Source organism: Marmota marmota, unplaced genomic scaffold (assembly GCF_001458135.2).
Source record: "Marmota marmota marmota unplaced genomic scaffold, marMar, whole genome shotgun sequence".
In the NCBI taxonomy this organism is placed as follows: Eukaryota; Metazoa; Chordata; class Mammalia; order Rodentia; family Sciuridae; genus Marmota; species Marmota marmota.
The window spans coordinates 5245164-5258952 of NW_026000241.1; the positions used below are offsets into that span (position 1 = coordinate 5245164).

Sequence of the window (13789 nt, forward strand, 5' to 3'; positions counted from 1 at the left end):
TGTGGTGTTGTGTCCACATGCAAAAAGCTTCACATTTTGGAGAATACAAGATTTCGGATTTTCAGATATTAGGGGTGCTCAACCTGTATGCAGTATCACTGTGTGGAGGGAGTGGGGAATGTACACTGGAACATTTCCAGAATTGGCTCTCTTTGTGGCCCTAGACCAAAACTCAAATCTTATTTATTTATAATCCTGGTGCTGGGGTGGAACTCAGGTACTCATGCATGCTAGTCAAGTGCTCTACTGCTGAGCTATACCCCCAGCCCAAAACAAAACTGAAAAAGAATTTCTGGACCTACTTTTTAAAGTGGGTCTGCTTCTCTGATATCAATACTAGGAAAATGATGATTGGAAAAAAAAAAAATCAGCGAACCCCACTCCTCCTACAAACCCTCCTCTGGGGACCAAAGCCAGGCTTCCCGCTGAGCTATACCAACTGAATAAAGAAGATTTTTGTCTTTTGTATTAAAATATTTTATATTAATCATTCAAACTTCATTTTTATACAACGAATGCATACATCGAGGGGTTCTCACTGATGTGGGAGGGGCTGGGGGCGGGGCTCCCGGGCGGTGGGTGGGGCTTGACTGCAGCCAGGAGCAGGGGGAGTGGGAGCCCAGGGCTTCCTCTCCTCGGCCCCCGCGGGTGCGCTTCTGGAGGCAAAGCTGGACCCCGTCACCCCACTGGGGACGGCACAGCGCCTCCCCCGGCACAGCGCCTCCCCCGCCGTGCGTGTCCGCCCACAGGGGTGGGCTGCGTCTGCTGGGCCCGAGCAAGCTTCCTAGAGCCTGAGGCCCTCTGTCCAACTGGTCCTTGACTTAGGGTGGCTATGGCATGTCACAACGTGAAGCAGGGACCTCTGAGTGTGAGTGTATAGAGACGTCTATGGTTTCCCCTGTGAACCTGCCCGCGCCCTGTCCCGCCGGTGCGCGTCCTTGCCTAGGCGGCCGGCATGTCGGCCTTACTGAGCGCGATGGCCAGCTCCAGATCCTCTTGTTCCTGTCGCCGCAGCCGCGCCAGCCTCTCCTGCTCGGCCTTCTCGCTCTCCCGCTTGGCCCATGCCAGCTGCTGCTCCTCATTGCCGAACTGCAAGGGAAAATGGGGGGTTTGAAAGGTGCTGCTGCAGGGCCACCTCCCGGGAGCCAGGCTGGTCAGTGGCCAGGCCCAGGCTGGGCGGGGCGGAGTCCCACTGAGCGCCCAGCAGAGGAGCTGGTGGGCCAGTGACAGCCAGAGGTCCGCGCCCGGGCCCTGGCAACCTGCAAGTGGCACGGAGCAGGGGGCACATGCAGGAGAAGCAAGGCTACGTCTGACCTCACAGCCTCCGGGCCCTCGGAGGCACGTCGCCAGCCCCCGCGGGAGGCCGGGGGCAGTGCTGGAGGGCCCCAGGACCCGAGGCCAGAGTGGGCCCTCAAGGGCTCTGAAGCCGCCCCGCAGGCACCAAGGGCACGTGGCACCAGGACCCTGGCACTCCCCTGGCCGTTTTTCAGGGGGCAGTTTTTATTCTCAAGGGGCATTTTTCTGAAATGTTTAATCACCATTTTTTTTTTTCTGTTTTGGTGCGGGGATGGAACCCAGGGCTTTTACATGCTAAGCACATGCGCACCCCAGCCCTGCCCCCCAGCTGATTTACACGGGAGAGAAAACTGTCGTCGTCCTCAGGTGAGTGTTCTGAGGTAGCATGGCCACGGAAGGCCCCGTCCCACCAGCCACTCCTGTCACTGTGCCCTGTCCACGCCAAGCCAGGGGAACTTGCCCGTTTAGGCCTCGGGAGCTCTTTCCCACACACATAACGCCAGAGAGAAGGCCCTGGTGGCTCGCCTTAAGGTGGCCCTTGGGACAGACAGACATGCACAGCTCTACGTGCCAGACCCCTGGGGAGGCCGCTGTAGCACTCCAGAGAAGGGTGCACACGGAACATTCATGGCCACTGCTTCACATGTGGCAGTAATCCTCGTGAAAACTAGGGAAGACCCACTGACATCTTGCCTGTGACAACTGAGGCAGGGGAAGGGGCTAGGTCCTCACACACTGGCTTGCTTAAAGGCCTGAGGGCTGATGACTGAGCTACTGTAACTCATGGGGGACAGCCTGTGCGGTTCCCTGGGAGTCCGACTCCCAATCTCAGGGCTACAGTTCAGGGATTGGGGGAGGAGATGGATCTGGGAGGGGTCTGTGGCCCCAGAAAGGGCAGCGAGACTTCCCTGTGGGGGCTCCTTGGTGAGCAAGGGGGTGATCAGAGTGGTGGCTCCTAAATATTTAGGGCTCCAGGGTAGATGGGGGTGCCTAGGAGGTGAAGGCCAGATGGCTGGGGGCAGGAGGGTCAGGGAACTAGGAGAGAGGAGGGCCAGGTGGGGAGGGGCCAGCCCGGGAAGGGGGTGGGTAGAAGGGGCGTGGCTTAAAGCCAGAAGTGCCGCCCAAGAGCAGGTGGAGCCCAGGAGGCCTCCTCCATCTACCTCAGACAGGGGACAGGTGCAGGGTCAGTATGAAGAAGTCCTCAGGGGAAAAGGCTCTGGAGCACCGCCCAGATCAACGCTTAGGGTCCCCAGGTTGGAGTCCCTGGAAACTGGCCCCTCCCCCTCATCTATTTCCACCATGGGCCACCGATGACGCTCTGCCCCCTGCCCCCGTGGGGGAATTTTCCAATAGCTCACTGGGAGAAAAACAAGGAAAAAACAACAAATGCTGGTGGCAATTATTCCACAGTGCCACGGACAGCAGTGGGAGGGGACAGCGCGGCTGACGGGGACCTCGTCCTCCACCAGCCGGGGGCACAGGTGGTCAGGACCAGTCTGATCGGAATCAAAACTCAGAACCAGGGCTGGGGGGCTCGGGGGGTGCCCACTACACATCACGGCCTCCTGGCTGTCTCTGCCCCGCCTGGCCTGTGTGTCACGGAATGTCCCTGCAGAGCTTCCTGAAAATTAAGCAAACTGACAGAAAAGTTCCAGGTGCCTTTCAAGTCCAGGGGTTCAAGTCCAGTGCATGAATCTGACACCACACCTGCGCTGTGGGACCTGCGTGCACCTGAGCAGCAGGTGGGCAGCGTAATTGAGAGAAGTCTCAAGAGCGAGGTTTCTCTCTGTGGCTCGCTCTGTCTCGCAAATGAGAAGAAAAGTCTTTCCTAGCTCTGGCTGGAGACACCTCAACTGGGCCACTTGCTAGTGCCCTGACCAGGAGGGACCATGAGATAGGCCAGGTCCTGGAACACCCACAGGTACAGTAGCTGCTCAATAAACAGCAGCTTGCACTTGTGCCAGCTCTGATGTCCGCTTCCATTCTGTTCCGTCCTGGGACCGAGACACAGTGGGCTGGGAGCGCTTCCCTTCTGAGACTCCTCCCTCAACAACGATGCATTTTGGCGGCCTTTCAGAGGTGCACAGCGGGGATGCCTGGCAGGCTGGGCAGTGGCGGCAGCAGCAGTGACGGCGTGGACAGGCACCTGTCCTCTCTGGGATGGACGCCTGTGCGCTGAGGCACTCGAGAGCAGGTTCACTCTGCTGTGCTAGGGAGGTGGAGCTGCCTCCTCCCCACACCCTGGTTCTGATGCTGAACTTGCATCCAACACGCTGGATACCAAAGCACCGTAGCCAATCGAGATTCTTAATGCAGGAGAGACCCAACAGCCATCTGTCAGCTCATAAATGCTACTTCCCAGTGAACACACTGGCCTGAGATAGAAAGGGTTGTTTTTAAAGAAACACCAGAGAAGGAAGAGGTTTCTTGTGAAACCTTTAGAAGAACAAATAACCCACTGATGGAAATTCAAGGCTCACAATTAGAGGGCTCCAGGGCAGCAGAGCTGGTGCCAGTGGGAACTGTGTGCGTCATGCTTGGGTGACTTCAGTTTCCCCGAATGCCAACACAGATCAAGTGGCTTTTGCCCAGGTGACAACATGTCCCAGGGAGTGCTCAGAGAATCTGATCAGAAAGATTCCCGCTGCCAACCAGCTGGGTGGAAAGAGACCTCTTAGCGTTGACTCCAGGGCTGGGGGCCTGGGAACAGTCCAACCAGAGGGTCAGCTGTGGCCTTTCTAAATTAGCACAAGTACTGAGCCCAGGAACGTAGAGAGATGTCCCGGGTCTCCAGGGGGGCAGCTGTGGTCTGACCACGCAGGGCAAACAAAGCGTCCCATCTTTCAGTCTCCATCCTGCCAGAGTGGGCCATGTCACACTGAACTCCCCTGGGAAAACCAGAGCCCTCACAGTGGAAAGGCCATTCGAACAAGCAGCAGGGCTGTGGCTGGACTGGGTAGAACTCAATTTTCTGCCTGGACACAAAGGTCTTTTAAGATAGGAGTTAACTGTTCTGGAATGACCAGAACTGTCAGGCCAAATGATGGCTTAACAGCTTGGGTGTGTTTTGAAAAAAAAGATCTTTTCCAAGGATAAGTCCTTCGGAGGTGGGGTGGGGGTCACAGGAAATAGAACCTTGTTTCAGAAGAGAACAGTCACGTCTCCAAGTGGCTCTTCAGCTCCATTGACCCAGCTCTTCCCTGCCCCAAAAGGACTGAGTCACGAGAGAAGAGCTGTTTTTTTTTTTTTCCATTGGCATTTTGTATTTTTCCACCAGAAAATAAACCAAATGTTATTCAAAGCACTCTGTGAGCAGGTTTGTTCCTGGTTTCATTAACAATGTTACCCTCTCGCATATATCCATGGTGCGCACTGTCAACACAACCCAGCTAACTGTAGGCGTGGGAGATTCACAGTTCACCAGGAGCCAGGAGCAGGTCAGGATCTTGGGTAAGTTAAATAAGCCACAGGATAGCAGCGCACAGTGAATGTCACCAAGATGGCTCTGAAAAGAACTGGCATTGACTGTGCACTGGCAGAGGTGTTTTATTTGTCTGTCTGTCTGCCAACCTACTTATCTCTCATCTATCCATCGCTGGGGACGGAACCCAGGGCTTCATATGCACTAGGCAAGTGCCCTACCACTGAGCCACACCCCAGCCCTCAGAGTCTGTCTTAAACGGATATCCTAGGAGTCACGACCTCATACCCAGCGACGGAGCAGGGTATGTTGAAAATGTGAATGAAGCCAGGTGTGGTGGCACAAGCCTGCAATCCCAGTAGCTCGGGAGGCTGAGGCAGGAGGATTGTGAGTTCAAAGCCAGCCTCAGCAACAGCAAGGCCCTAAGCAACTCAGTGAGACCCTGTCTCTAAATAAAATGCAAAATAGGGCTGGGGACGGGACTTGGTGGTTGAGGGCCCTGAGTTCAATCCCTGGTACCAGAAAAAAAAAAAAAATGTGAAAGAGAAACCTGTTGGAAACAAAATGTCCCATAGCGCACGGTGGGACCAACACTGGGAAGACGATACCTGGAGCCCTCAGTGCAGAGAACTGTGTATCCCAGGGACAGTACTGAGGTGGCAAGATTTAACAATCTGCAATATTATTCACACAGAGAACAGCAAGTCACACCTGCAAGATCCCAGGAGCAGCGTCTAAGGCGGCACTGACTTTGCTAACGTGCTTCTGTGAGCCCTTGTTTTGGCCAAAGGCAAAGGCCCGAGAGCAGGTGCTCTAGATGGGGTCTCTCAGCTCACTGTAGCTGGTCACCAGCACGCACTCCACCACCACAGTGGAACTGCTCTTCCTTTGCGTGTCTGCCTGGGCCTTTCCATTCCTACCTTCTGCACAACAGGCCCCGGGCAGGACGTCAGAATTGGTGCACAAAGACCCCTCTGGGGACAGTGGAACCCAAGGGTCACTTCTGTCACCTTGTTATCCTAGTTGGCAAGCATCTGACATCGTGGCTTCCGACAACCCATGAGCAAAACAGCCTCCCTGTGACACAGATCATAGAAAGTGCCCACTGAGGACAGAAAGGGGCACGGTCCGCCGCCACCGGCTGAAGAAGACGCGCCCTTACCATAGTGGCTCTTTTTTATTGAGAAACTGGGTCCTTACAGCAGCGCCAGTACAGAATAAATAACACCCATGACAGACAGAGGAGGCACCAAGAGGCAGAGAGGAGCTGGGAGGTTTGCCACTGGAAAGAGACAAAAAATAGCCCCAGAGAAGCTGCGAGTGGAGGGCAGGGGGGTGGCGCGGGGGCGGAGGACTCAACTTACAGAGGTGAAGTCCGCAAAGCCCGAGGAAGAGGCCTTAGAAGGCTTAGCTGAAGAGGAGGGGACAAATGGATCTTTTCCACTAAACGGGTCCCCAAACCCCTTTTTATTTTGGAAGGGGTCGCCGCTGTCAGCCCCGAGTGGCTGGAATGGATCGGGGGGCTCAGGGAAGTCTGCAGAACCAAGCTGGCTTACAGGTGTACTTTTACCTGGAAAGTTCAGGAGAAAACAAAAAACAAAAACAAAAAAACAAAAAAAAAAAAAGAAGAAAAGAAAAACACAAGTTACTCACCACGGACAGAGAAAAGGGCTCAGTGGGGCCCTTCTGCCCCTCTGGGAGAGCTGGGAGTCCAGCAAAGGGGACGAGCCCTGGGGAACCGGGGCCTGCTTGGTCCAGGCAAGCGCTCCACCACTGAGCTCCGGCCCCCGGGCAGGGGCTTAGCAAGATCGTGAGTGACACACACACACACACAGTTTAGATGACACACACACAACAGCTAAACTCAGAGTTGTCTAGAAGGTCTACATGCAGACGGTTAATAGTTACAAGCATGCACTGGATGGGAGGGGTAAGTCTAGGGTTCCATAGCGCACGCAGCAGGGTGAAGATGGCTGACAACTAATCACATATTTCAAAATAGCTCACAAAGAGGATCCTGAATGTTCCCAGCACAAAGGAAGACTAAATGAAGCAGCGGACAGGCCAATGCCCTGACCTGGCGGTTACACAATGTATCATGTACTGAAATGTCACACTGTACCCCATAAACATGGATGATTACTGTGTGGCAATTTGAAATAAAGAAGCATGTTTAAAAAGAAAGTTTATATGCAGGTGTGTTTCAAAGAGATTCATTTTAGTGAGGTAACACATTGTCTATCATACTGAGTAAAAAAAAAAAAAAAAAACCGTGGCTGAGTAGAAAAACACACTGCAAGCTGCTCCCAACACAGAGGGGGAGAGACCCTGCAGTGTAGGGGGGTCGACTGCACAGCTAGTTAGAGGGGCCTGGGGGCAGCTCATCGATGACCCCTTCTACTGTCCTGGGGTTGATTTTTTTCAGTCCCTGTTTCTGTCCCTTTGGTGCTAGAGGCTCCAGTGAGTTTTCTGGGGGTCTTCTTGAGCTTTTGCCCAGCAGATGGGGTCCCACCAATGCACACCTTGCAAGGGGGCAGAGAGGGGTCTGAAGCCATGGGACCACCTGAGGGATGCAACCTGAGGGCAGGAGGCACCTCCAGTGGTCCCCGCCAACGTGCCAGAACACCCAACCAGAGGCCCCTCAAGTCCCGAGTAGCAACAGGAGGCCCCATGTGATGAGACTCAGGGAGTAGAGACCAGGCCAACTCAGTGTCCTTGCCTACGCTGCTCTAGCTGCCCGATGGGTGCCCAGGTGGTCAGAGCATCCGGAGGAGCAGGTGTTCCACCTGGTCCCAGGGGTGGCACCACAGGCTGGAGGCTCAATGGTACTCAACACAACTCCAGTTTGTCAACTGAGCGGCTCATGTTGGCCCTCGTGGTTTCAAAGTTCATGTTCAAAGAGAAACCAAGAGCTGCCTGAAGAGTCCATGGCTGACCTTGGACTTGGCTGCCAGTCCAGGTCCAGGGAATACCCTGCTCCCCAGTTGCACCTGCTCCCTGTAGCACCTGAGCCCAGGGACACCTGTCTTTGGCCCCTGCAGAGCAAGCTCCACCAGCCTCCAGCCCCAACGCCGTCCCCTCTGCCCTCCCAGCGCACCAACCACCCAGGTCAATTTCTGAGGGTCCCAAACTATTCCTAAGGGCTCCAGGGTCACTGTCTGCATCTGCTCCCTTTATCCCTGGGGACTTACAGAAGACAAGCACCCAAGGCCCAAGTGGCCTCAGTTTTCTTATCAGTGAGTGAGGAGATGGGGGTCAATCGAGGTGACACAGCAGGGTCTGCTCCCCACTTGGAGGCCACCTTGGTATCCTCTACCACCCCACCTGGCGCATACAACACATACTCCACACACCTGAGAGCAGGTGGGAACCCTGCACAACCTCTCTCTCTGGAAACATTAGATTACTCATCCAGCGACTGGGCAGTTCTGGGCCAACCAAAAATTGGCAACTGTAATGTCCAACTTCTGGGCCCCGAGTTGCACCTCAGCTTTATCCACAGCTTGAAGGGTGATGCCCAGAGAAACAAGTCACAGGAAGGCCAGTGCCCTGGCCAGGAGACAAGAAATGGACAAGGATTCTGAGCCTGTCAAATGTGTCAGATCTCACACACACAGGGATGGCATCAGGATGTCTGGGATGGGGCCGGATGAAGCCAGTGTGAGCATCAACAGCTGGACCCTGGAGGACCCTGCCCTGCCCACTGCCCACAGTGCAGCTGGCTGGTTTCTTTCTGCATACTCAAAGAGACACAGTTCCCTTCTCATGGTCTCTACAGAAGGATTCAAAGACACTCGCTCGTGGACAGCCCGTCCTGGGCCTGAGAACACAGCCCCTCCACGCCCTTGGCCCTGCAGGGTTCTGCCCAGGTCACCTTTAGGCCCAGCCCAGCCCCTGCCTGGCACCATTGGAGGCCTTTCCAGGTTCTCATTATCGCCAGCAATACCCCCCAGTAAGTCCATCTATGGATGTTTCTGGAAGTGGAGGTGCAGGGTTGGAGGGAGTGCCACTTTGGACTGGCATCTCCATCTTACTGCCCCGTGGGGCATCCTCAGGACCAACATGGACAGAGAAAGGCGAAGGTGCAGCCTGGCACTAGCTCGTCCCCCACCCCTCAGGCCCCTCATTAATTCAGTCAGCTACCAGGACCACGTAGGAGGAAGGCCCCCCACCAAGCCTTGGCCACAGTGAGTGGGTGAGTCCACCAAGACCCTGGCCCAGAGCGTGCCGTGCTACCCTGGGCAGTGAGTATTAGGGCTGGCCGTCCACGCACCTGACTTCCAGGCGGTCCCCACTCCCTGGGCCTCCTTCCTTCTCTTCTATCCCCACGTGCCTGGTTGGCCTTGGGCTCTGGGCCATTCTCTGCCCTCTCCTCCTCCTCTTCCCCCACCTTGAGCTCCCAGGGCTGCAGAGATCTCTGTGACCTGGTCCAGTCACAGCCTCCCTGTCCTGTCCTGCTGGCCTTGAAGAACTGCCTCCCTGGAGGTCACCTCCCCCAGCGGGCCCACTCCCTGCACTAAGGGAAGAGCCAATGGGCAAGCCAAGGCCAGCAGGACCGCAGGCCCTGGAGGGGAGAGGACGGGAGGCAACGGGTGTGGGAAGGGCGCATGCAGCCTGCCCAGCACTTTTAAACACCATGCTGTGCCCTTGAGAGCAATGGGGAGCTGGGGACACCCCAGGGGCTTCCGTCCTCACCATGTACCCTAAGTCCTCCCCAGACCTGGAGACTCCCTCCCCTGCTGGCTTCTGGGTTTCTGCCTCCTCCCCTTCCCCCTCCCCACATCGACCCCACAAAGCAGCCTTTTAGGTCTCTCCATGGCTCCCCACTGCCTGACATGACATTGCAGCCTCATCCACTGTCCCTCCCTGCTGGCCACCTCTCTGCCCCTGTCTATCTCTGGTCTCCTGCAGAGTTCGCCAGGCCAAATGCCACCTGGCAGAGACGCTCTGCAGGACCCCTCCCCACCTGCTCCTCTGCAGCCCTTGACGTTCCCACAGGATGCTGAAACGTGTGTATTTTCTCCCTGTCCTCCGAACAGCCACTCCATGATGCTGAGGGCCCGGCTGTCTGCCCCTGGGTCCTACTGCCACGAACAGGCCTGGTTGATGAAAAAATGCCCCTGGTTGAATGAAACTTTCTTTCTTTTCTTTTCTTTTTTTTTTTTTGGTGGCACTTGGGATTGAACCAAGGGCCTCCCAGGTGCTAGGCTAGTGCTCTCCACCCCAATCCTCCTATCCTTGTTTTTTTCTGAGACTGTATCTTGCTAAGTTGCCCAGACTGACTCAAACCTTCAATCCTCCTGCCTCAGCCCCTGGCTTTGAATGAAGCTTTATAAACTGCAACCCGGTGCCCCAGCCCTGCCGCCCCAGCCCTGCCTCGGGCCTACACTTCCCCTGTGGCATATGGGGAGGCCCCAGTGACCCTTTCCAACCTCTCTTCCCAGCCTCATCTCCTGATGAACAGCCCAGAGCCTCCTTCCCAGTAACCTCCAGCCCAGGGCTTCCTTCCTGGCTCTGCCGAGAACGCGCCCTTAACCTGAGCACCACCGCAGGCCATCAGCACATGAGGGAAGCCCTCAGGACGCCTCCCCACACACACACAGTCACGCCTGTTCAGCTGCAGGCACAGCTCTGGGGTGGGGGCTCCCAGGCCTGAGGCAGGACCCAATGTGGCCCTGGAAGGCCATGAGGAGCTGGCAGAGCCTCCGCCCAGCCTCTGTTTCCTAATCCAAGGGGCAGGAGTGGGCCAAACCGTACCCTCCTCCAAGCTCGTACACTGAAGCCCCGACTCCCAATAGGACCATCTTTGGAGACAGGTCTTTAAAGGAGTAACTGAATCCAACCGAGGTCACTGGGACGGGCAGTAGCCCAATCTGACTGGTGTCCTCCTAAGAGGAAGTTAGGACGCAGATATGCGCTGAGGGACAACCATATGAAGACAACAGAAGGCCAAAGAAAGGCCTCAGAAGAAACCACCCTGCGGACACCTTGATCCTGGACTTCCGTCCTTCAGATCAGTGAGACAATGAACACCTGCAGTTTAAGCCACCCAGCCTGGGGCACTTTGTCATGGCAGCCTGAACAGACTCGGGGTGACAGGGGGGCCTAACCTGCACGGCTTTCAGTGGCAGGTGTGTGCAAGGACCCGCCAAGTCCCCAGTCTACACCAGCGTCCTAAGGGAGGGGACACAGGTTTGGCTTGCACCTGGCCCTGCACTTGTAGGTCTGCACGGGGAAGGGACGATGCCTGCAGTGTCCATGGTCCTTGTGGCATGGCCCTGCCCAGCTATCTGCCCGCCATGCTGCCACCCAGCTTGGCCAGCCTCTAGTACCTCTCCCCAAGTTGCTCGGCCTCTCCTTTCACGTGGAAATCCCCTGCCCCCTCAGGGGCTCAATCTCCCCCTCCACGATCCCCCCACGGCTTGTCCACTTCCTGCTGCACCGGCCTCTGGCATGTCTGAAGCTCAGCTTCATAAGAGCCAGGTTCAGCACCATAGGTACCAGCAAATGCTGCCCTGAGCCCCATTCCAGCCAGCCAGAGCTCAGCTCACGATGGGCTGTGGCAGATCCTGGAGGGTCAAGTGCCCACCCGGGGCCCTTTAGGGACTAGAAGGAAAAAAGCTGGTGGCCTTCCTTGTCTGTGGGATGCAGCAATATTGACTGGTGCATGCTGGGGCTGGTCACTGCTCAAACACTGAAGCGGTGTGCCCTACATGGCAAAGTCTGGGTACAGGAAAAATTGGGCACCGCTGGGTGCAGGTTGAAAGCCACAGGGTGCAGTGCAGCCTCCGGGCATCAGGGTGGATGCTGATCGGATTCTCAAAGAGCGTTTCTTGCAGGGTCTGATCACCTGGGTGGGTCTGCAAACATCTGAGCAGGGGTGTAAGAGGAGGGGACCCAGCCAGGCCCTGGAGAGCGAGCACCACGAACAGAATATAGAAATAAACCAGTCAGTTCTCAGCTTTTTTTTTTTTTTTTCTTCTTTTCAGTAAAGAAGACCTCTTCCTTCCCTGGTTTGGGGGATTTAAAAACAGAAACTGTTTTTTTGGGAGGGGCAGTTTAGAATCCAGCCTGCTACGATTTGAAGCTGAGGTTTTTGACAAGCAGAGAGATTATCAGAGATGAAAAGCATCGTTCACACCAAGAATCGCCTGCGCCTGGTTTGCCCTGTTGCCGAAACCGTTGTTATTTAGAAATCGTGGCTGTGTTCATACGAAACCAGGCACATTAACTGCTCGCTCTTGTTTTCAGAGGAGGGGGAAACAACAAAAAACGGTCTTCTCTCGGGCGTCTGTTTTGGTGCTTCAGCGTCAGGCAGTACTGGGCACGGCTGCTGGAACCGCGGGTCTGGCTTTTGACCCTCCGTGCCTGTGATTTGGGCAAAGAAGTGCCCCGTTCCTGCAGCACGGCCCTGGGCCCAAACTTCCCACTTTGCGTACCAACTTATTTTTAGCAATTGTACTTTTCAAACATTCTGGGTCCAGTTCCTGCTTTTATGTAACCACTTCTGCTAACTCCTTAATCATTTTTTCGATTTTCTGAGGTGGAGCTTATTTCAAATGTGACAAATTCACTTAAAGGACCCCCAGATCCCTGAGAAGAAAATTCCTATTGCTTTTCCACGGCTCCTCCAGGTTTCAGGAGTCAGGAGAGATGGTCACGGTGTCTGTTTAAACGAAGGGGTGAGAAGTCACTTTTGATACCCAGCATGCGGTTTGGGCTCATCGTTCCTAGAGGTCTGCAGTGGGAGCCACCTGGTGCCACAGCCAGTCATGTTCAGACAAATGAAATGAGAGACCCCCGCCCAGGGCTGCTGGCTCTCTACCCCAGTGATCCTCCATCACCCGGGCCGAGGAGTACAAGATTGAAGGAAAGGCAAAATAGAACTTATTTTCAAACCACAGCAGTTTCAACAGTTACCCAAGCGGTGTACCGAAACCACACACAGGACTGACTTCGGCAAAAACAATATGAACCGAATGGTTTACCACAGTGTGTGCTGTGAAAAAAAAAATTTTATTTGGTGACCGGCTCCACCCTGGTAGAAATTTCTTTGATTCTATTTCTCAAAGTGCTGGAGCCGACATGCACCCAGCACACGGGATCAAGTGGACGCCTGGTGGTGGCAGCTCAGCTTGGCTTTCTGCCTTGTCCATCTCACTTTTTACGGACCCACCTGAAGGGTCCCAGAGATCCCCACACCTGCTAAGGGAGGTGGCCTCGGACACTCTGGAAGGAGGGCGATTTTCTAGCTTAATATTCTTGCCTCAAGAGGAGAGTGAAGGCTCTGGGTGATTTGGGTGTCTCCATTTGATTTATGGAAATATCAAAACAAAAGAGTGTTCTAATCAGACAATTTCTGGGTTCTGTTCATACAATTTGGAAAATGCAGTTCTGTAAACGAAAGATAAATAAAACAACATCAAAATCCCCCAAAACAACAACAAAAACACAAGTTTGTGGCCAGGGTTGCTGCCCCACCTCGGTCATTATCCTCCACAACACAGGACATTCAACAACCGCCATCCCTCCCAGCCCAGGACACCACACAACTGTCACATCCTGCACAACAGACACCCATCAGCACAGCTGTCTTCCATCCTCAGGACAAGGGATGCCCATGCAGCTGTCCCTCACCCACACGACACGGGATGCCCACGTAGCTGTCATTCATTCCATGCAACACAGAATCTACACAACTGTCACTCATCCTGTACAACACAGGCTTTATACACAACTGCCATTCATGTCACACAACACGGACACCTACACAGCTGTCATGCATCTGACACAATACAGCATGCCCTCACAACTGTTGTGAATTCACACAACACGAAATCTACGCAATTGTCATGTGCCCCACACAAGACAGGATTCCCGGACAACCGTCATCTGGCCCTACACAAAGCAGAATGCCCACACATCTGCCAGGTTTCTCAAAGTCACACCACACAGGGCAGCTGTGGCCTGGGTGTGGGGACACACCATGTCAGCTCCTCCCTCCGCAGCCTGCCAGCAGAACAGCTTAACTGGGAGGAAAGGGGACAGAGAGAGAAAAGGTTTGTCCAATGT

General features: G+C 54.9%; 1 protein-coding gene across 10 annotated transcripts in view; it reads right to left on the reverse strand.

The window, feature by feature from the left end:
• Window positions 1-444: 444 nt before the first annotated feature.
• The window catches only part of Eps15l1 (epidermal growth factor receptor pathway substrate 15 like 1), a 74673-nt gene continuing 61328 nt past the window's right edge, over window positions 445-13789 (reverse strand). For 4 of the 10 annotated variants that reach the window (XM_048795207.1, XM_015489208.2, XM_048795206.1 and 1 more), the window contains 2 exons: window positions 6082-6287; window positions 445-1089 (listed from right to left, as the gene is read on the reverse strand). In XM_048795207.1, the coding sequence (XP_048651164.1) occupies window positions 943-1089; window positions 6082-6287 (353 nt within the window). In that variant the 3' untranslated portion in view covers window positions 445-942. Of the gene's footprint in view, window positions 1090-6081; window positions 6288-13789 lie in introns of those variants that run through there. The other 6 variants (XM_048795211.1, XM_048795210.1, XM_048795212.1 and 3 more) reach the window with 4 other exon arrangements.